The 24,692-nt window shown below is 36.7% G+C and overlaps 1 protein-coding gene and 1 long non-coding RNA gene across 4 annotated transcripts; both read left to right on the forward strand.

Annotated features, from left to right (window-relative positions):
* The first annotated feature begins 10,825 nt into the window (after window positions 1-10,825).
* Window positions 10,826-11,911, forward strand: LOC131619608 (zinc finger protein ZAT3). The gene has a single exon (XM_058890687.1). It carries the CDS (start codon window positions 10,826-10,828, stop codon window positions 11,909-11,911), a length of 1,086 nt encoding a protein of 361 aa, XP_058746670.1.
* A 4,516-nt stretch (window positions 11,912-16,427) lies between these two features.
* On the forward strand, window positions 16,428-24,448 carry LOC131615614 (uncharacterized). 3 transcript variants are annotated; one of them, XR_009287894.1, is made up of 4 exons: window positions 16,428-16,829; window positions 18,274-22,403; window positions 22,503-22,661; window positions 24,106-24,448. It is a non-coding gene; the product is annotated as an uncharacterized LOC131615614 (long non-coding RNA). The 3 variants fall into 3 exon arrangements; XR_009287893.1 differs by having other exon boundaries at window positions 16,428-16,571; window positions 16,671-16,829; window positions 18,274-22,661; XR_009287892.1 differs by having other exon boundaries at window positions 18,274-22,661.
* Window positions 24,449-24,692: the final 244 nt, after the last annotated feature.

Consider the following 24,692-nt stretch of genomic DNA (forward strand, 5'->3'; position numbering starts at 1 on the left):
TGCATAGTGGGACGCAGGTGTTTTGGCAGATTATGTTTCTTCGTATGGAATGACCCTCAGACAGAGTAGTGAGATTATCTGAAGAGGAATGTGAGTAACATTCTTTCCCTTGGTTGGATAGATATGAAGAGTTGGTTTTTCGCGATGATTGAAAGGAATTCGAGGACGAATTCAATTTAAGGGGGGGAGAATGTAATATCCCACATTAATCTAAGCATAATTAAGAGATACTAAGAAGAAATGTGTATTATTATAGTGGATTAGTTAGAATCCAACTAAGTGGCATATTGGTAATTACCACTTAGTTGGAGGGCATTATGGACATTTAACTCTATTGCATGGGCTTAAGGGCATGTTTGGTTGGTTAGTTGTTACAAATCAGATTTTTGGAAAGAGGGACTTAGTAGCAAGTGGGATAAAGAAGAAAATCATGTTCATCCTTTGCATTTTCGCAACTCTTGATACAACTCCACTAAATCAGGTATATCTCTCAACTCGTAACTCCAATCGTAACGATTCTGGTCCCATTGGAAAGCTAACGAATTTATCTTCGATTTGTACCTATGGTTCGCGTTTATGTCTTCTGTTTTGAAGGAGAAAAACGAGTTTGAAGTTGGGACATGCATGCTGAATGTGATGAAGAATGGGCTACGGGTTTGATGAGTTTGGAGTTGGAGTTTTGGTCAAGATAGGAACTCAATTGCAGCATGTTCATCATCTAAAGCTCTACTAATCCAATGTGAGTCCTTAGATAGTAACTTGGGGTTTTTGCATGTGGGGTTTCAATTGGGGTTTAGGGATTGTGAATGAACCTATGAATCAATGATGCTAAATCTGTTTATTTTGCTCTAATCTTTGCATGTTGATGTTTCTGATTGCATTTTTGTGATACAATTTCGTCTGGACTGTTATACAAATGTAAGGGATCAATTTTAGGGTGTTTGGGACTGGTTTAGAAGCTTTAAAAGGCAGAATTGTGGGTTCTGCAGGTGAAGTAACCGGTTACTTGGATGAGGTAACCGGTTACCTGGGAGCGAAAAGTGAAAAAAATAGATTCTGGGCTGAAGTAACCGGTTACTTGAAATGAAGTAACCGGTTACTTGAAATGAAGTAACCCGTTACTCTGCATGCTGAGCAGAATTTTCAGAATTTCAAAAATTCATATCTCCCGTTTCGTGTGTCCGTTTGACGCGTACCATATATCGTTGGAAAGCTAGTAACATGTACTATCTAATAAAATTTATCCCCAAATCAGATTGTGTGATTTAATAATATTGGAACCCTACTTAGTGAACCTCGTCGGGCGAGATTTTATATTACTAATTCCCCCGAGAGCAGTTCCGTTCCGAATAGAGAAACGAACGCCTCCTTAGTCGTGTGAGACTTGTTTAAATTATATTTGAACATGTTAATGCTGTTAATGATCATGGATGTGTTGATTCTCAATATGCGGATCATTAATTAATGCATTATATTGAAATGCTTTATGATGATCATATTATGTTTATCCGTCCGTTCGATTGACGTTCGGAGATGGTTGCTTGTTTGTGGCATGATGCTTTGTGTGATAATGATCATTGGTTCCCGTTGTTTCGGTTAAACATTCGGGATTGATTGTATTGTGTGATTGACGCTTGTTATACGTGTGGTATGCTAGAATCGAAGTGGGCCACTACTAGGTGGTAAGGCACCATTGTATATGGACTAGTTTCCAAATACCATTGCGATGTGCTCGTGAGAGTCTATGAGGCGTGTCTCACTTGCGGTTAACACATTGGCGTTCTTGGTATGATTAACACACCTGAACTACCGTTGCAGTGTGCTTGTGAGGGTCTGGAGGCATTTTACTCACTTGCTGTATACACACTCGCGTGCTCGGTATGATGGCGTTATGCGGCTAAGTAAGCCTACGCATAACAGGTAAACCATCTCTAGTGATGCCATGTAGGCTACATCATTAGGTTCCTACCCGGATGGGCTCATGCGTCGAGACGGCGTGTTGCACTTGTTGTTAACACCACGTGCGTACAGATGGTTAATGGGACGGTGTCGCCTCTTAGGCAAGGTCATCTCGCAGCCAAGTAGGCTTGTGCGAACCCATTTAATCACTCTTGCAGGGTGCTTGTGCAAGTCTCTTGACAAATAGGCATGGGTGAACCCACCGAGGGTGTGCGTGCAGCCTTGGTAGTTTGGTTGTTACCACTTCTGGATTCCCCGTACATGGGTATGGGTCTGCATACGTGTTTGTTGTACTGTTTGTGTACTGTGATGCGATGACTCCTATGGTGGACGATTCATGTGTTTGCTCCGTACTTGTACCGGATGTGAGGATAAACCCCGGATCAATGGTGGATTCGGTTTGTGATGCATGTACCCTGTAAAGCCGAGTGGACCCATAGGATAGGAGGACTCACTGAGATTTAGTAATCTCACCCCAATCAACTTATATTTTTTTCAGGTGCAGTTTAGTAGCGTTTGGTCAGAAGCAGGTTCGGACTAAAGACATTGGAAGTGGTGTTGGCTTGAAGACCTCGTTGGTTTTGACATTCCGCTGTGCATGATCCATTGAAGACTCATGTATTATGCTTCTTAGTAGAATATCATGTTGTATTTTATATGGATCTTTCTATAACTATAGCTTTTGTATGTACTCAATATCAATTTTAACGTTTCATGCATAATATACTAGTCAGTTATGTATGGGGTGTTACATCTCCAAAAACATGGACTATCGTATACAATTTCTGGAATTTCTTACTCTTCTCCAAAAACGTGGACTATCGTATACAATTTATGCAATTTCTTACTATTCTCCAAAAACGTGAACTATCATATGCAATTTCTAGAATTTCTTTCTCTTCTCCAAAAACAAGGACTATCATATGCAATTTCTGGAATTTCTTTATCTTCTCCAAAAACGTGGACTATCATATGCAATTTCTAGAATTTGTTTCTCTTCTCCAAAAACATGGACTTTCATATGAAATTTCTTGAATTTCCTTCCATTTTCCAAAAACATGGACTATTGAAAATTCTAGTAACACACGCTCGATATCAAACTGGATGTTATGACATCCACAATTACGCAACACAGACAGTAATAACAAAACAGCATAAAACAGTAAAGAACACACAAAATTATTTACCCAGTTCGGTTCAAACAACCTACTCTGGGGGCTACCAAGCCAGGGATGAAGTCCACTATCAGTAGTATCAATTCAAAGCTAAACTCCCTCGTTTACAACTTATCACTTAATTACTACCCAATGATCCTTCTACTTAGGTTCTACCTAGATATGGAATATCTCCATTCCACTCCCCCTCAATCACAGCAGTGATTACACATACACAATAAACAATTACAGATAGAAGACACACTTCAAAAACACACCTTGATCTGCTTAAAAGCTCCAAAAACATGGACTATCATATGCAATTTCTGAAATTTTTTCCCTTCTCCAAGCACATGGACTATCATACGAAATTTATGAAATTTCTTTATCCTCTCAAAAAATGTGGACTATCATATGCAATTTCTGGAATTTCTTTCTCTTCTCCAAAAACATGGACTATCATATGCAATTTCTAGAATTTTTTCTGTTCTCCAAGAATGTGGACTATCGTATACAATTTCTGGAATTTCTTACTCTTCTCCAAAAACGTGGACTATCATATGCAATTTCTATAATTTCTTTCTCTTCTCCATAAACATGGACTATCAAATGCAATTTCTAGAATTTTTTATCTTCTCAAAAAATGTGGACTATCATATGCAATTTCTAGAATTTGTTTCTCTTCTCCAAAAACATGGACTTTCATATGCAGTATCTAGAGTTTCTTTCCATTTTCCAAAAACATGGACTATCATATGCAATTTATGAAATTTCTTTCTCTTCTCCTAAAACATGGACTATCATGTGCAATTTCTGTAATGGTTTCCCTTCTCCAAAAACATGGACTAAAATATGAAATTTCTTGAATTTCATTCTCTTCTCCAAAAACAGGGGCTATTATATGCAATTTCTGAAATTTATTTCCCTTCTCCAAAAACGTGGACTATCATATGCAATTTAAGAACTTTCTTTCGCTTCTCCAAAAACGTGGTCTATCATATGTAATTTCTAGAATTTTTTTCTCTTCTCCAAAAATGTGGACTATCAAATGCAGTTTCTGGAATTTCTTTCTCTTCTCCAAAAACTTGGACTATCATATGCAATTTATGAAATTTCTTTCTCTTCTCCAAAAACGTGGTCTATCATATGCAATTTATGAAATTTCTTTCTCTTCTCCAAAAACGTGCTCTATCATATGCAATTTCTGGGATTTCTTTTCGTTCTCCAAAAACGTGGACTATCGTATGCAATTTCTGGAATTTCTTAATCTTCTCCAAAAACGTGGACAATTATATGCAATTTCTATAATTTCTTTCTCTTCACCAAAAGCATGGACTATCATATGCAATTTTTGAAATTTCTTTCCCTTCTCCAAAAACGTGAACTATCATATGTAATTTATGAAATTTCTTTCTCTTCTCCAAAAACGTGGACTATCATATGCAATTTCTGGAATTTCTATCTCTTTTCCAAATACGTGGATTATCATATGCAATTTCTGGAATTTCTTTCTCTTTTCCAAATACGTGGATTATCATATGCAATTTCTGGAATTTCTTTCTCTTCTCTAAAAACATGGATTCTCATATGCAATTTCTGAAATTTCTTTCCCTTCTCCAAAAACGTGGAATATCATATGTAGTTTCTGGAATCTCTTTTTCTTCTCCAAAAATGAGGACTATCATATGCAATTTCAGGAATTTCTTTCCCTTCTCATAAATACGTGGACTATCATATGCAATTTATGTAATTTCTTTCCCTTCTCCAAAAACATGGACTATCATATGCAATTTATGGAATTTCTTTATCTTCTCCAAAAATGTGGACTATCATATGCAATTTCTAGAATTTCTATCTGTTCTCCAAAAACATGGACAATCATATGCAATTTCTGAAATTTATTTCCCTTCTCCAAGAACGTGGACTATCATATGTAATTTATGAAATTTCTTTCTCTTCTCCAAAAACGTGGACTATCATATGCAATTTCTGAAATTTCTTTCACTTCTCCAAAAATGTGGTCTATCATATGCAATTTCTAGAATTTATTTCTCTTCTCAAAAAACATGGACTTTCATATGCAATTTCTGGAATTTCTTTTCATTTTCCAAAAACATGGACTATTATATGCAATTTATGAAATTTCTTTCTCTTCTCCTAACACGTGGACTATCATATGTAATTTCTGTAATTGTTTCCTTTCTCCAAAAACATGGACTATCATATAAAATTTCTAGAATTTCTTTATTTTCTCCAAAAACGTGGACTATCATATGCAATTTCTGGAATTTCTTTCCCTTCTCAAAAAACGTAGACTATCATATGCAATTTATAAAATATCTTTCCCTTCTCCAAGAACGTGGACTACCGTATGCAATTTCTGGAATTTCTTTATCTTCTCCAAAAACGTGGACTATCATATGCAATTTCTAGAATTTCTTTCCCTTCTCAAAAAACGTGGACTATCATATGCAATTTCTGAAATTTTTTTCCCTTCTCCAAGAACGTGGACTATCATATGAAATTTATGAAATTTAATTCTCTTCTCCAAAAACGTGGACTATCATATGCAATTTCTGGAATTTCTTTATCTTCTCCAAAAACATGGACTATCATATGCAATTTCTAGAATTTTTTCTGTTCTCCAAGAATATGGACTATCTTATACAATTCTGGAATTTCTTACTCTACTCCAAAAACGTGGACTATCATATGCAATTTCTATAATTTCTTTCTCTTCCCCATAAACATGGACTATCAAATGCAATTTCTAGAATTTCTTTATCTTCTCCAAAAATGTGGACTATCATATGCAATTTCTAGAATTTGTTTCTCTTCTCCAAAAACATGGACTTTCATATGCAGTATCTGGAGTTTCTTTCCATTTTCCAAAAACATGGACTATCATATGCAATTTATGAAATTTCTTTCTCTTCTCCTAAAACATGGACTATCATGTGGAATTTTTGTAATGGTTTCCCTTCTCCAAAAACATGGACTATCATATGAAATTTCTCGAATTTCATTATCTTCTCCAAAAACAGGGACTATTATATGCAATTTCTGAAATTTATTTCCTTTCTCCAAAAACGTTGACTATCATATGCAATTTAAGAACTTTCTTTTGCTTCTCCAAAAACGTGGTCTATCATATGTTATTTCTAGAATTTTTTTCTCTTCTCCAAAAACGTGGACCATCATATGCAGTTTCTGGAATTTCTTTCTCTTCTCCAAAAACGTGGACTATCATATGCAATTTATGAAATTTCTCTCTCTTCTCCAAAAACGTGGTCTATCATATGCAATTTCTGGGATTTCTTTTTGTTCTCTAAAAACGTGGACTATCATATGTAGTTTCTAGAATTTCTTTTTCTTTTCCAAAAATATGCACTATCATATGCGATTTCTGGAATTTCTTTCCCTTCTCAAAAAACGTGGACTGTCATATGCAATTTTTGAAATTTCTTTTTCTTCTCGAAAAACATGGACTATCATATGTAATTTATTAAATTTCTTTCTCTTCTCCAAAAACGTGGAATATCATATGCAATTTCTGGAATTTCTATCTCTTCCCCAAAAACATGGACTATCATATGCAATTTCTAGAATTTCTTTCTCTTTTCCAAATACGTGGACTATCTTATGCAATTTCTGGAATTTCTTTCTCTTCTCTAAAAACATGGATTATCATATGCAATTTCTGAAATTTCTCTCCCTTCTCCAAAAACGTGGAATATCATATGTAATTTCTGGAATCTCTTTTTCTTCTCCAAAAACGAGGACTATCATATGCAATTTCAGGAATTTCTTTTTCTTCTCATAAAAATATGGACTATTATATGCAATTTATGTAATTTCTTTCCATTCTCCAAAAACATGGACTATCATATGCAATTTATGGAATTTCTTTATCTTCTCCAAAAACAGGATTATCATATGCAATTTCTAGAATTACTATCTTTTCTCCAAAAACATGGACAATCATATGCAATTTCTAAAATTTATTTCCCTTCTCCAAGAACGTGGACTATCATATGTAATTTATAAAATTTCTTTCTCTTCTCCAAAAACGTGGACTATCATATGCAATTTGTGAAATTTCTTTCTCTTCTCCAAAAACATGGTCTATCATATGCAATTTCTAGAATTTCTTTCTGTTCTCCAAAAACGTGCACTATCGTATACAATTTTTGGAATTCTTACACTTCTCCAAAAACGTGGACTATTATATGCAATTTCTAGAATTTCTTTCTCTTCTCAAAAAACATGGACTTTCATATGCAATTTCTGGAATTTCTTTTTATTTTCCAAAAACATGGACTATCATATGCAATTTATGAAATTTCTTTCTCTTCTCCTAAAATATGGACTATCATATGCAATTTCGGGAATTGTTTCCCTTCTCCCAAAACATGGACTATCATATGAAATTTTTAGAATTTCTTTCTTTTCAGCAAAAACGTGGACTATCATATGCAATTTCTGGAATTTCTTTCCCTTCTAAAAAAACATGGACTATCATATACAATTTCTGGAAAAAAATTCACTTCTCCAAGAACATGGATTATCATATGTAATTTATGAAATTTCTTTCTCTTCTCCAAATACGTGAACTATCTTATGCAATTTCTGGAATTTTTTCTCTTTTCCAAAATCATGGACTATCATATGCAATGTCTAGAATTTCTTTCTGTTCTCCAAGAACGTGGACTATCGTATAAAATTTCTTGAATTTCTAACTCTTCTCCAAAAACGTGGACTATCAAATGCAATTTCTAGAATTTCTTTATCTTCTCCAAAAATGTGGACTATCATATGCAAATTCTAGAATTTGTTTCTATTCTCCATAAACATGGACTATCATATGCAATTTCTGATATTTATTTCATTTCTCCAAAAACGTGGACTATCATATTTAATTTATGTAATTTATTTCTCTTCTCCTAAAACGTGGACTATCATGTGCAATTTCTGGAATTGTTTTCCTTCTCCAAAAACATGGACTATCATATGAAATTTCTAAAAGTTCTTTCTCTTCTACAAAAACATGGGCTATTATATGCAGTTTCTGAAATTTATTTCCCTTCTCCGGAAATGTGGACTATCATATACAATTTATGAAATTTCTTTCTCTTCATCCAAAACGTGGTCTATCATATACAATTTCTAGGATTTCTTTCCCTTCTTCAAAAACGTGGACTATCATATGCAATTTCTAGAATTTTTTCTCTTCTCCCAAAACATGGACTATCAGATGCAGTTTTTGGAATTTCTTTCTTTTCTCCAAAAACGTGGACTATCATATGCAATTTTTGGAATTTCTTTCCATTCTCAAAAAACGTAGAGTATTATATGCAATTTATGAAATTTCTTTCCCTTCTCCAAAAATGTCGACTATCGTATGAAATTTCTGGAATTTTTTTATCTTCTCCGAAAACGTGGACTATCATATGCAATTTCTAAAATTTATTTCTCTTCACCAAAAACATGGACTATCATATGCAATATCTGGAATTTCTTTCCCTTCTACCAAAACGTGGACTATCATATGAAATTTCTGAAATTTTTTTCTCTTCTCCAAAAACGTGGATTATCATATGCAATTTCTGGAATTTCTTTCTCTTCTCCAAAAACGTGGACTATCATATGCAATTTCTGGAATTTCTTTCTCTTTTCCAAATACGTGGACTATCATATGCAATTTCTAGAATTTCTTTCGCTTCTCCAAAAACGTGGACTATCATGTGCAATTTCTGGAATTGTTTCCCTTCTCCAAAAACATGGACTATCATACGAAATTTCTAGAATTTCTTTCTATTCTCAAAAAACATGGACTATCATATGAAATTTATAGAATTTCTTTCTCATCTCCAAAAACATGGACTATTATATGCAATTTCTGTAATTTATTTCCCTTCTCAAAAAATGTGGGCTATCATATGTAATTTATGAAATTTCTTTCTCTTCTCCAAAAACGTGGTCTATCATATGCAATTTCTAGAATTTTTTCTCTTCTCAAAAAACGTGGACTATCATATGCAATTTATGAAATTTCTTTCACTTCTCCAAAAACGTGGACTATCATATGCAATTTCTGGAATTTCTTTATCTTCTCCAAAAACATGGACTATCATATGCAATTTCTAGAATTTCTTTCTCTTCTCCAAATACATGGACTATCATATGCAATTTCTGAAATTTCTTTCCCATCTCCAAAAATGTGGACTATCATATGTAATTTATGAAATTTCTTTCTCTTCTCCAAAAACCTGGACTATCATATGCAATTTCTGAAATTTCTTTCCCATCTCCAAAAACGTGGACTATCATATGTAATTTTTTGAATTTCTTTCTCTTCTCCAAAAACGTGAATTGTCATATGCAATTTCTGGAATTTCTTTCTCTTTTCCAAAAACATGGACTATCATATGCAGTTTCTAGAATTTCTTTCTCTTCTCGAAAAACATGGATTATCTTATGCAATTTCTAAAATTTCTTTCCCTTCTCCAAAAACGTGAACTATCTTTTGCAGTTTCTGGAATTTCTTTCTCTTCTCCAAAATGACGACTATCATATGCAATTTCTGGAATTTGTTTCTCTTCTCCAAATACATGGACTTTCATATGCAATTTCTGGAATTACTTTCCCTTCTCCAAAAACGTGGACTATATGATATGCAAGAAGAAGAAGAAGAAGAAGAAGAAGAAGAAGAAGAAGAAGGAGAAGAAGAAAAAAGAAGATAAAATTCACTTGAATAATGAGATAGAAAAAGTGAAAATAATGAAATAAAAAAAGTAAAAAGATGTCTTTTAAACTTTGACGAATGTACTATAGAGTATGTTAGTAGAGAAAATAACATGACTCATTATTTGGTCCAATTTACTATCTAGGTTTCTAACAACATTTGAATAGACAAAATCCAAAGAAATTTATATTGTGAAAGAAAATGAATGTATATAAAAGTTATATTTTTTTTAGAAAAAAATCTGATCAACATGCACTTAGTTATTTAAAAATAGAGAAATCTGTAATTCTTAGCCCTAAAGAATTACAAATTTCGGTAGGCGCTAAAAGCTAAAAGGTTGAAGGTGTTTTTGTTTTCATAATTTTTTTTGTGATTTAAGCCTTGTCTTTTTATTATGGCAGTTAACTTCTTTTTTTTCTTGTCTTTTCACTCTAGACATTCCTTGTCCTTAGTATATGACTTGTTATATTAATATATATTTTGGCTTCTAAAAAAATTTAATGGAAATCTTTTGATAGTGTAAAAAATATCTAATGGAAACATACTATTTTAATATGTCATACAAATAATTTAAAAATTCTAATTTAATTTAATAGGACACATGGTTGATTGATTGTCAATATAAAATTAATATAAATGCATCACTCATGCATACAAAAATAAAATTATAAAATAATATTTAATTTAATTATAATCAGTATTTTTTTTTAATTTAAAAAAATGTAATAATCCTTATGGTAACTAATCGTGTGATGTAATTTTAGGTTGGGTATCGATAAAAACGGAATAATAAGTAATTAATTAATTTTAAAAAAAATAAAAAAGAAAAAGAAAAGAAACCGTCGATTGAAAGGAATAGGAAGTTGAAGTAACCGCTTGAGACTGGGGTGTGTAGATAAGTGGAATGCATGAATTGGGGGAAAACTTTTGGTTAGTTGGTTCAGAAACATAAACACAAGTATGAAATATGAGAGAACAAGATAATTCCGATTTCATCATGAAAGAACCTCCATCTTCTCTTTCCGGTAAGAAGAGAAAAGAAACCGAATCATCATCCTCAGGCATACACAACAACAACAACGACAACACTCCTCGTGCTTGTACTGAATGCGGCAAGAAATTCTGGTCATGGAAGGCTCTTTTCGGTCACATGCGTTGCCATCCTGAACGCCAATGGCGCGGTATCAATCCTCCTCCAAATTTCCGACGACATCAACATCATCAACAATATCAACAACAACCGCATACTTATACTCCCAGTCACGGTACTAGTTCTTCTCAGTATTCTATCATGACGCCGGAAGATCACGAAGTTGCTGCATGTTTGCTTTTACTTGCAAATTCAAGTTCGAAGCCGAACAACAAAACGGGGAAGCTTAAGGCGGTTGCTGCTACGGTGGATGATTCAACTTCGGTTATGGATCAAGAGATTCATAACAGTAATAGTAATAGTAATACTCATTTTGTGTGTTCGTGTTGTAACAAGGTGTTTGGATCGCATCAGGCTCTTGGAGGACACAGAGCAAGTCACAAGAATGTCAAGGGCTGTTTCGCCAATACAACAGCAACTTCTTCACCAACAACAACAACAACAGTAACCGCTTCCGGTAGTAGGATGATGACGTGGACACAACAAACTCAAGGCGGAGTAATCGGAGGAGATCATGCTTTTGTTGGTGGTGGTGGTGGTGGAGATCAGCATCATGATGATTATAACCACCACCACGCGATGATGAATTTGATGACGGTGCCGCGTGACGGTTACAATGCTGACGTGGAAGGGGAAACGGTTATTGAGAATAGTGGAGGAGGGGGAGGACATAAGTGTGGAATATGTTTGAGGGTATTTACAACTGGACAAGCACTTGGTGGACATAAGAGGTGTCATTTTGATTCATCTAATTCTGTTGCAACAACAACTTCTAACAAATCATCATCATCATCTCTTAATGTTGATTTGAATTTCCCTTTTCCTCCTCTCCCTCCTCCACCTCCTTCTCCTCCAGATGATGATGATCCTCCTCTCACTCTTGATTTGAAGTTAGGACTTTGATTTTACTAATTACTACTCAAACTATTAATATTGTTTTAGTTAATTAGTGTTATTGTTAGTGAGTGTTTGTGTTCATTCAACAATTATAATACTACTTATTGATTGACTTTTAATGTATGTTTATGTTTTGTTTATTTCATGTTCCCGCTATTCTTGTATCTCTTATAGATGATGTATGCTTAGCTACAATTTTTACTACTATTTTCAAAAGCTACGGAGTAATTTAAGAATTCAACAAATAAAAACACGTTTTGTTTATGGAATTAATGCGGAGTTTTCTTTTAATTTTGCTTCCATCTTTCACTATAATTATCTTCATTCTAGCTAACAGTACCATCTCACTATTATTGAGAATGAGGATCTCTTACTATAGGGATCTCAAAAGTAGAGTTCCACCATTTTTATGAAAATATTTGATTTTATAAAATTAAACTATTTTTCATTACCTCTCCACTTCTTCTCAATATAGGGAAAATGTAGTCTTTCTAAATAGAAAAATATAGATATAGTAATAAATGTACTACAAACACTTTTTTTTTGGTTGAAAAAGTACATCTTAATGCATATAGGAAACCAGACATAGAAACTTGATTATTCACTTAAAATTATTTATAGTATATTCACTAGTTAATGTTTTTTTAGCTGGAGCGCTTAATACCACTTCATAGTTCTCAAATAGTATTATCTAATATCTCCCATCAAATTCGCGATGCATTAACAATAAACATCAAGAGTTTGTTAATTAAAAAGCAAAAATGTTTAATGGAATGTGTCTTCGCAAATAAATCAACAATCTACAAAGAGAAAGAGATGAACGGTAGAGTAATTGTTCTATGTTGAAGATGGCGACGAGTGAAGTGACTATCAATCTCAATGTACTTGGTACGTTCATGAAATACTGAGTTGTGAGTCATTGAATGACACTTTTGTCATCACAATATATGGGAGTTGGTTCAAAAACAATGACACTCATATGCAAAAGTAACCAACGCAACCAAAATACTTCAGTAGCAGTGGATGTCATAGCACGGTATGCAACTTCTATAGAAGAGTGTGATACAATTTTTTGTTTATTATTTTTTCAAGAAATAAGAGAGCCTTCAAGAAAGATACAAAAATATGTGGTAGAATTATGATATATGGAGTCACCAGCTCAATTAACGCCAGAATAAGCACGTAACTCCAATTAAGGGAAATAAAAGGGTTTGAAACTGGATTTCTCGAAGATAACGAAGAATGTGAAATACAATTTCCCAATGTACTGTAATGGGAGAGACAACACACTGCCTGACAACTTAGACATCATAAGCAATATCAGGTATGGTAATCCAAGGTACATTAGACTGCCAACTAAAGTGTGATACAAAATAGGACCTGGTAGAGTAACACCATCAGACGGAGTAGATTTCACATTTAATTCAAGAGGATTATTTGCTTTTGTAGTATCAAAAAGTCGAGCTTGGTCATGGATGTTGGAAATATACTTAGATCGAGAGAAAAAAGGTAACTTTTAGGTGAGTAGAAAACTTCGATCCTCAATAAATAGTGAAGAGTACATTAATCATTCATCTCAAATTGTTTGGCTAATTGTAATTTCAGATCATGAATCTTATTAATATCATCACATATAATCATCACATCATCAACATATAATGAAAGTAAAATAAGACCATGAGAGGTGGTCCTGACAAATAAAGATGAATCATGATCACTAGAGTGGAAACCAAAAGATGTACCAAAAGATCTAATAATAGTTGTAAACCTATCGCCAATAAACAGTGGAGGTGTGTTTAGAAAAAAATTCTTGTTAAAAGAATTGCAAGATGTCATCTTTCTGTTGAGATGATTAGTCTATAAATAGGAGTTAGGCTCTGAATCCACTTGGTGAACATGCGACTCAATACACAAGAGAGAAGTGACTTGTGAGGTTTGAAAAACTTTGATTGAAAACAAAATCATTTGAAAAATCAGAGTTTGAAATCATTTTGTAAAGCAAACAAGTAAATATGTAGCAGAATAAAAATATAGACGAAAATCAAAGGAAAGACAATAAAGTAAAGAGATAATGGAAAGAGAAAAACACCGTGTATTTATAGAGATTCGACCTAAATTGACATACTCATGTCCTAGAGAATTATTATTACTAAGAGTATCTGATAATCTTTGGAGCTTTCAGAAGGATGTGCCCATGAACCTCCTTATACAAGGAAATGAAGTTTTAAGGCTAACTTCCAACCAACACCAAACATGATTTTAGAGTGGTTATCCTTTAAACCAAACAGAAATTTTTCGCGGACTTATCTCGAACCAGATGGAGTTTTACAATGGCTATCCTCCTAATTGAGATGGAACTTTGAGTTGTTTATCCTTTGAAGGTTTTACACGGGCTGGCCTCGAACCAAGTTGAAGATTTACAATGGCTAATCTCGAACCAATTGAGATTTTATACCATGTTGAACTCATGAATCGATGTGAAATTTTACATATGTTAATCTCGAACCAATAAAGTTTTTTACTGAGATGAGCTCAAGAACCAATATGCATATTTTATTGGTCACTAAGACAGACACGACCAAGCAAACTTTCACACTTCTTCTATTTCACAACTCGGACGCTTCAAGTCTTGGCATCATTATCTTTGAGTTTATTATCACACAAGAATCTCAAGTCTTCTAGCTTTATGAGGCTTGAGATATCTTCAATTTGATTACCATAATCAAAGAAGTAAGAATATAAACAATCGTTAAACCTTAAAACTAAAGTCTTCACTTCAATGTGATTTAACCATAGGGTTGACTTCAAAGAGATGGCTAGATCTTGAAGAGTAAAACTTGATTCAAGAGGATAGCTGGGTAAAACATCTTAAGCATACTTGACTACTTGAGTTATCTTCAATAAGTAACTACTTCACTAGATATCGTTTAATATCAAGTGTTTTCATCATCATAATCAAATAACTAAACAATTGACTGCATCTTTAGTATCAACAAACTTCACCACCTTGGATCACCTTGATAGTACCTACAAGTACATAGATCCACATTTTAACCATGGCATGTAAAGCTATCTTATTTGAAATCATTATTCATGATATGATTACACAATCCATATTTTTCTACTCTTGACCTTCATCCCTCCTTAGATCCATTGAAAGACCCATTAGAAATTTCATCTAGAGTGGTGAAGTCCATAAAAGAAATTTTTTTCAACTTCTTGGAAAAAGGTGTGCAGACCTAAACACAAGGATGGTTTGGGCTTAAGATCTCTTATGTGCCTCAATGAAGCTGTCAATCTAAAACTGGGATGGGAGCTTGAATCTAGTAAAGAGGATTGTCCTTTTTTGTTGCGGGACAGGGTTCTCAGATCTTCCTATACAATAAAATACCGCATTTTTCTTCAACTCGTATGGTGTGAAAGCTGAATACAACATTATCCAACAAAATTCAAATTTTAGAAAAAATACTTGATATCGCGAGTCTCTTATCAACTCCATCAAACTTTCTTTATTTTCATCGATCAATTTCAATTCCAAAGTCTCTGATTTTAATTTTGACAATTGCTTGTCCTTGTGACTTGGTTCAATCTTTTTCCATTTTTAGATGACAAAATGCGGGAAACTAACTTGAATACCGCTAATGCATTTGATCAATTAGTTTGGCCTATTGATGGAACAAGAAAATCATCCCTTAGAGAAGCCTAGAAGTATAAAGCTTTTGATTCTCCTAGGCTTTTGTAGGCTAAAGCCATTTGGGACTCTTGACATTCCTCCTTCAAAATCTTTCACTGTTTGGAGATTAATGCACAACAAGATGCCTATTGAGAAGATGCCACTCTGATTCCAGTCAACACCTTTTTTTCCAATTGTCTGTATGCCATCAAAATTTGGATGTGGTTTAGCAAAACCATCAAGGCCAAGCTTCATTTCAACTTTACTTATGACATCTGGAATTTCTGTAGCAGGGGAGATCATCTCAGTGTTCTTTAGTCCTAAAATCTGTTATAGTGTTTATGATAAATTCTAGTTGGAATGCTAGGAATTTACCTATTTTCCAAAATCAAGTTATTCCAATCAACTCTACTTGTTCAGATACTTTGGCTCAAGTCAAACTATTTGGTTTCAAGACTAACCTTACATCTAGATCCTCAATGGAGAATTTTCCATCCTTAAAGCTCTTAATGTTAACATTTATCCTCCCAAGGCTCCATCAATTAAAAAAGTTCTTTGGTATCCTTTTTATTTAGGTTGGATCAGATGCAATGTCAATGAAGCTTATTCTACTAATCCTTCTTCTCCAGGGTATGAAGGTATCTTCTTCATATAGCTAATATGGGTTAGTTTTTATCTGCTGTAATATCCCACATTAATCCAAGCAAGATTATATATGAAGTCCAAGAGGAATTATGAATTTAATCCTTAATTGAGAAGTGGTTAGTTAAAGTGGAAAGAGTTTGGTTAGAAACCAACTAGATGGCAAACTAGTAATTTTGGCATGGTTAGAGGGCACATTGGTCATTAAACATGGGTGCATGAACTTAAGACATTGTTTGGCTTAAAGATTAGTTTTTGATAGTGGAAGAAGGAAGAGATAAAGAAGAGAAGTTTATGTTCTCTCTCACAAACTCCATTTTCGTACTCCAATGGCAGCATCCACTAAATCAGGTATATCTCTCTACTCGTAAATCCGATTGAGCTGATTCTGGTCCCATTGGAAAGCTAACGAATTTCTCTTCGATTTGCACCTATGGTTCGCGTTTATAGCTTCTGTTTTGGAGGAGAAAACTGACCTTGAAGTTGTGTTAGTCATGCTGAAAGTATGAAGAGAGTAGATACGGGTTTGATGAAGATGAAGTGAAACTTTGGCTATGGTGGGAGTTCAATGGCAGCAAGAACATGATCTTAACCTCCATTAAATCCAAGGTGAGTCCTTAGATAGTAACTTGGGGATTTGCATGTAAGGGTTAGTGATTGGGGTTTAGGGATTGTGAGAAATAATCATAAATCCATGACACTAACATGATAATTGTGTTAATTGTTGGTTGCTCTTGTTATTTGTTGGCTGGATGTGTCTTTATTTGTCGCATGCAGGTGGATTCTAGGGGTTAAGGTACCCCATTGCAGAACTGGTTAGCTCTGCGTTTTTCTGCATCTGTGATGGTCCGCTAAGCGGACTAAGGTCGCTTAGCGGATACTGGTTGTTTTTCCAGAAAATCGCGAGTCCGCTAAGCGGACGTGAGGCCGCTCAGCGGAAGATGCTGTTTGTGGAAAAATAAAATATCGCGAACCCGCTAAGCGGACAGGAGCCGCTAAGCGGAAGATGCTGATTGCAGAATTCTGTTTCTTACCCCTTGAGTGCAGTTCTGGTTTTCATTCGTAACCGGACTCCTCCCTTATTGTTTATGCGTACCTGTTGGTAGTATGTGACGCTGTTAAGTATTTAATTTCAATACTTCCATTTGATTATTTGGAAATTGTGAATTATGCATGATTTGAATGTGATGGAACATGAATAATTGCTAAAGCCCGTTGTTTCGGTTAAACATTGGGTTTGTGTGCATTGTGTGACCTTGCGCTTGTTATGTGTGTGTATGCTTGAATCGAAGCGGGCCAGGGGCTAGGTTGATTTATGACTCGGGCTTTGTGATCAATGAGTCGTCCCGGGCTTTGTGATCAATGGGACAGCCCCGATCATGTGATCTTGGGCTCACACCTGAGCTACCGTTGCAGTGTGCTTGTGAGGGTCTGGAGGCTTTCCCACTTGGAGTTAACACACTTGCGTGCTCGGTATGGTGGGGTTATGTAACCACGTAGGTTAACACATAATCGGTAACTCACCTCTAGTGAAGTCATGTAGACTACTACTAGGCTTTCGCCCGATGGGCTCATGCGTCAAGATGGCGGTTCGGTACTTGGTGTGAACACACGTGCGTACAGGTAGTTACCGGGACAATGACGCCATTTCGGCTAATGTCATCTCGCGGCCAAATAGGCTTGTGCGAACCCGCTTATCTACTCTTGCAGTGTGCTTGTACGAGTCTCTTGACAATAGGCATGGGTGTAACTCATCGAGGGTGTGTTTTATAACCTAGTCGAGGCATTAACGCGCTTCTGGATTCCCCATACACGGGTATGGGTTTTGGCATACGTGTTTGTTGTACTATTTGTGTACTTGTGATATGATGACTCCTATGGTGGACGATTCATGTGTTTGCTCTGTGCTTGTACCGGATGTGAGGATAACCCCGAACCAATGGTGGATTCGGTTTGTTGATGCATGTACCCTGTAGAACCGAGTGGACCCATAGGATAGGAGGACTCACTGAGATTTAGTAATCTCACCCCAATCAACTTATATTTTTTTCAGGTACAGTTTAGTAGTGGTTGGTCAGTAGCGGGTTTGGATTGAAGATTTGGAAGTGGTGATGGCTCGGAGACCTCGTCAGATCTTATTTTCCGCTGTGCAGATCCATTGAAGACACATGTTTTGTAATTATTAATATTATTTCATGTTGTATTTATATGGATCATCTTGTATCTTTGGCTTTTGTATGTACTCAAATACCAATTTTTAACGTTTCATGCATAATATACTAGTCAATTATGTATGGGGTGTTACAGTTGGTATCAGAGCAGGTCGATTCTCGGCCGAGCCATGAGACATCACTAGCAATTCCTTTCCTCCTCACATGTGTGCATTGCCAGCCTGATTTTACTGATATCTCATTCAGTTGTTGAACTTGATCAACTCATCGACTGAGTGTGGGACGGTAGAATTACGGCAGAGCCGCCACGAGGACTTGTAACCTGTAAGTGTCGTGAACCCAAGTAGTAAGGATTAGTTGGGTGGTGAATTATATATGGAAGCTGGATTTATTGGACGACGTAAGTAGAAGGGATGTTGGAGTTGTCAGACTTAAGGAGAGCGTTTGATGCGAAGTGGTGATACCCAAACTGTCAAAGTATGGATCGAGATAACTAGAACTCACAAGATTTTGATTGGACGGAGTGAAACTTTCTTTAAGTCTTGGTAATAGCAAGGGAAATCCAGTAAGGATTGAGATAGGGCCTTGTAAGTGAGATTCTCCGAAGGTGTTGAGCTGGGATTTATTAGGATTCAGTACTGATGATGCTGCCAGTGTTAGGTGTGGCTGGTGAGCTGATAGGACAGAATAACCTTTGGAAGCGCGGATAGAGGAGTCTGACCTTTCTGATTACGCTGGTACAGACAGTGATTGGATGGGCGAAGTATTAAATTCTGAATTTGCTTGGTGTACCTAAGAGGGAGTGGTTACCTGGTAAAGGTTGGTGGAATGTATGAATATGGTAACTTACGATTGGGTGAATCTTGGATACCTGATTGATGGTATAGGGCATGCATTTCTATTCTTATCATTTTATATTTAGGTTCTAGAACTACGCTTGGCGTTAGGAGTTCAGCCGAGTAAGAACTAAGATCTATCTGGAACGTCAATAGGATGATCGCAGTTGTGTTGGTTGTTAGGAACCATAGTATTCCTATCTGGACTGAATTATCCTTGGAATCTCATGCATGCGTGGGACGAGTGGGTACGCGCATTGCATGGTAACCCGAAGTTGAACTTCAATCTTCGTGCTTAGCATTTTGGCTTTCCGAGTAAGTAAACCTTGGTGTGTAGCACTCTCAGGTTTTAGCATCCTGAGGAGTGTGATTCGAAGGACTTGAGGAACGATGAGCCTATTGGAAGCCTGTTCAGACACTTGTCGGTTGTGACTTTAGGATACGCGTGGAGATCGTTATACGCCACTGAGGTAGTTTACCTGGATACATGGCCTTGGAGTTAGACCACCATGTTGGTACTACCAGACGGGTATAATGCCACAGTATCGTTATTGTGCACAAAGATGCGTGAGTCATCTTTTTCCGACATGTGTGGGACAAAGGTGACCTGAAGCTCAAGGTAGAATTCTGATTTGGCACTTGTGAGATGCAGATCCAGACTCTCATAAGGTATGTGGGATAAGGATCCATACGTTGCGCTCGATAGTAGAGGAATGACTAGACAGGCGATGGTGTAATGGATCAAGATCCAATACTATACTTATGGAGACCCTGAGTGATCGTGATCGCGTGAGTTAGTATCAGATTGTACCTTGGGATGTTCTCGTTTCATGAAGTGTTAAGTTGGCAATTTTGCATGAGTGTCTAGGGTGGAACTCATGTGCGGTCATGATATCCTGGTCAGCATGGTGAGTGGCTATCATATACCATTGGCGACCAGTGATAGACTAGGCGAAATGTATCTTGGATCGGCTCGATGTGATGTGTCTGGTAGAGTATTGGTAGATGCTCAGAGTAAAGAAGTGTGAATCTAGGTAAAGCATAGACATTTTGTTTGAGAACTGCTGAGGAGTCTATGAAAGAGACGTTCGAGGTGCAAAGTGCAATTTCTTGCATTGTGGCTACACTCTGACTGTTAGAAGCACCGCAATGAAGGATGCAGCCTCCGAGGAAGTCAGTTCAGTGTCTGATTTAGAGGTGGAACATACATTAAATGACTGTGTGAATGGAGTGTGGCTATGGGAGGATTGTTATATCAGTAAGTCGCACGAGTTATCATAGGTGATACTACGCTAAGAGAATGAAGGTGTCTGGTTGGGTAGAAGTTGCGTAAAACTGCTAGAGTTATCATGAGTTGGAGTACATTCTTGAAGGGTTTATTATACCAGTTAAGCAACAAGAATTGTTGGAAGGGAAAAACGTAGCAGTTGTACACTGTGGAAATCAGTGACAAGGACGAACCTCTAAGTCAGTGAGTATTTGGGTTTCAATATCCTGAGATCGAAACGTGTGCCTAAGTTGTGATAGATGGATCTAATATGAAATGATAGATTAACTAGAGACTTGGTTCTGGGAATACGCAACTTCGAGGAGTTGTAGTCGGCGATGGATGTATATGGATTCCTGGCACATGTTGTATTTGGACAGCTGTAGATAAGGAATTATTGTGTATTAATGGAAACTAACTGAAATATGGACATAGCGTAACTCAGAGGATTTCAAGGTGTGTGAATTGTTGGAATCAGAGTAGCGCAGCGGATCGAGGAAGAACCAAATAAGTCTGAGGTAGGAATGAACGGACTAATTGTAGGATCTTATCTTGGGATGGAAGTATCTTCCCAAGAGGAACTCGTCGAAGCAGCATTTCGTTTTGTCAGTCTCTCTCGGGGATCCACCATAACCACGAGAGATACCGATAGTGGGCCAGATTGGGGAATAGACCTTGTGGATGACATGTGATCCGATGTTTGTAGATCATCAGTTGAACTTGTAAGCATCAAGGGTTGGACATAGTATCGTGATCGCCGAAATGCTGGAGGCTAGTGGAGACATTCAGCTGGCACCAGTTCTTTGTGGTTAAGCCTTGTGCACTATGATCGTGCAGGAAGACTCGGGCAGTGGTTACAGATCAGCTATTGAATTTCACCTCTCATCAGTAGAATCTTGTGTGAGGTTGTCGAATGTCAAGGCTATAGTTGCAAGATGCTACGCTATCATGGATTGCGGTGATGACTGATACATCTAGCACTGAGGCGAGAGTTAAGTAAGGAGATTCAGTTGTATAAGTAAGGGGTAAACTTTAGACAACCATCCTAACATTTTGGAAACCAGAAGTTAGGACCAAGATATTTGGCTAACGCCTAATGTCATTATATGGACTTTGGTAGGGAATAATTTGAAGCGTCGTCATAGAACGGAATGTTATGACAAGAATGCTTGGATGGGAAGTAATTCAAGGGGCCTGAGTGAATCAATAGGTGTGTTGGACAAGGGTGAACACAATAGAGTTTGAACAGCAGATATCCAATATGAGTGGATTACTAGGGTTTCTGAAGTTCTAGGGATTCGGTGCAGAGCAGTAAAGGTCAAGGACCCTGGAAGGATATTTCCCAAGGTATGTCAAGACGAAGTATCTGAATAGATGTGTTGCTTGACGGTTAAGGTTTCTAATCATGTATAGTGGGACGCAAGTATTTTGGCAGATTGTGTTTCTTCGTATAGGATGATCCTCAGACAGAGTAGTGAGATTATCTAAAGACGAATGTGAGTAACATTCTTTCCCTGGATTGGATAGATAAGAAGGGTTGGTCTCCGTGGTAACCGGAAAGAATTCGAGGACGAATTCAATTTAAGGGGGGGAGAATGTAATATCCCACATTAATCCAAGCAAGATTATATATGAAGTCCAAGAGGAATTATGAATTTAATCCTTAATTGAGAAGTGGTTAGTTAAAGTGGAAAGAGTTTGGTTGGAAACCAACTAGATGGCAAACTAGTAATTTTGGCATGGTTAGAGGGCACATTGGTCATTAAACATGGGTGCATGAACTTAAGACATTGTTTGGCTTAAAGATTAGTTTTTGATAGTGGAAGAAGGAAGAGATAAAGAAGAGAAGTTTATGTTCTCTCTCACAAACTCCATTTTCGTACTCCAATGGCAGCATCCACTAAATCAGGTATATCTCTCTACTCGTAAATCCGATTGAGCTGATTCTGGTCCCATTGGAAAGCTAACGAATTTCTCTTCGATTTGCACCTATGGTTCGCGTTTATAGCTTCTGTTTTGGAGGAGAAAACTGACCTTGAAGTTGTGTTAGTCATGCTGAAAGTATGAAGAGAGTAGATACGGGTTTGATGAAGATGAAGTGAAACTTTGGCTATGGTGGGAGTTCAATGGCAGCAAGAACATGATCTTAACCTCCATTAAATCCAAGGTGAGTCCTTAGATAGTAACTTGGGGATTTGCATGTAAGGGTTAGTGATTGGGGTTTAGGGATTGTGAGAAATAATCATAAATCCATGACACTAACATGATAATTGTGTTAATTGTTGGTTGCTCTTGTTATTTGTTGGCTGGATGTGTCTTTATTTGTCGCATGCAGGTGGATTCTAGGGGTTAAGGTACCCCATTGCAGAACTGGTTAGCTCTGCGTTTTTCTGCATCTGTGATGGTCCGCTAAGCGGACTAAGGTCGCTTAGCGGATACTGGTTGTTTTTCCAGAAAATCGCGAGTCCGCTAAGCGGACGTGAGGCCGCTCAGCGGAAGATGCTGTTTGTGGAAAAATAAAATATCGCGAACCCGCTAAGCGGACAGGAGCCGCTAAGCGGAAGATGCTGATTGCAGAATTCTGTTTCTTACCCCTTGAGTGCAGTTCTGGTTTTCATTCGTAACCGGACTCCTCCCTTATTGTTTATGCGTACCTGTTGGTAGTATGTGACGCTGTTAAGTATTTAATTTCAATACTTCCATTTGATTATTTGGAAATTGTGAATTATGCATGATTTGAATGTGATGGAACATGAATAATTGCTAAAGCCCGTTGTTTCGGTTAAACATTGGGTTTGTGTGCATTGTGTGACCTTGCGCTTGTTATGTGTGTGTATGCTTGAATCGAAGCGGGCCAGGGGCTAGGTTGATTTATGACTCGGGCTTTGTGATCAATGAGTCGTCCCGGGCTTTGTGATCAATGGGACAGCCCCGATCATGTGATCTTGGGCTCACACCTGAGCTACCGTTGCAGTGTGCTTGTGAGGGTCTGGAGGCTTTCCCACTTGGAGTTAACACACTTGCGTGCTCGGTATGGTGGGGTTATGTAACCACGTAGGTTAACACATAATCGGTAACTCACCTCTAGTGAAGTCATGTAGACTACTACTAGGCTTTCGCCCGATGGGCTCATGCGTCAAGATGGCGGTTCGGTACTTGGTGTGAACACACGTGCGTACAGGTAGTTACCGGGACAATGACGCCATTTCGGCTAATGTCATCTCGCGGCCAAATAGGCTTGTGCGAACCCGCTTATCTACTCTTGCAGTGTGCTTGTACGAGTCTCTTGACAATAGGCATGGGTGTAACTCATCGAGGGTGTGTTTTATAACCTAGTCGAGGCATTAACGCGCTTCTGGATTCCCCATACACGGGTATGGGTTTTGGCATACGTGTTTGTTGTACTATTTGTGTACTTGTGATATGATGACTCCTATGGTGGACGATTCATGTGTTTGCTCTGTGCTTGTACCGGATGTGAGGATAACCCCGAACCAATGGTGGATTCGGTTTGTTGATGCATGTACCCTGTAGAACCGAGTGGACCCATAGGATAGGAGGACTCACTGAGATTTAGTAATCTCACCCCAATCAACTTATATTTTTTTCAGGTACAGTTTAGTAGTGGTTGGTCAGTAGCGGGTTTGGATTGAAGATTTGGAAGTGGTGATGGCTCGGAGACCTCGTCAGATCTTATTTTCTGCTGTGCAGATCCATTGAAGACACATGTTTTGTAATTATTAATATTATTTCATGTTGTATTTATATGGATCATCTTGTATCTTTGGCTTTTGTATGTACTCAAATACCAATTTTTAACGTTTCATGCATAATATACTAGTCAATTATGTATGGGGTGTTACATCTGCTTTTTGTTGAACTGTCATCATGGGATAGTTCTCTTATTGCAGAATTTTGTGGGGTTTTTAGATCAATTGAAATAGCTAGAGACATTAGTAGAATTAAAATCCAATTTAGTTGTCAAGGCTTTTTGTTAATGCCAATACATATATGGTGCCTTGATAACTAGGAATAGATGACATTCTTCAGTTAGAATTACCCTTAACATGTCATTTACAATTTCACACCTAACTAGAATAGAGACTATGTGAAAAATTGGGTAAGTTTACCTTTTTCTTCCACTCTCACCATTTCTCTTTTTTGGATCTCATTACCTAAACAAATCACTCATATTATT

This window comes from Vicia villosa, linkage group LG7 (assembly GCF_029867415.1).
Source record: "Vicia villosa cultivar HV-30 ecotype Madison, WI linkage group LG7, Vvil1.0, whole genome shotgun sequence".
In the NCBI taxonomy this organism is placed as follows: Eukaryota; Viridiplantae; Streptophyta; class Magnoliopsida; order Fabales; family Fabaceae; genus Vicia; species Vicia villosa.

Coding starts and splice junctions, on each gene's coding strand:
- LOC131619608 (XM_058890687.1), top strand. CDS start 10,826: ATGAGAGAACAAGATAATTCCGATTTCATCATGAAAGAACCTCCATCT.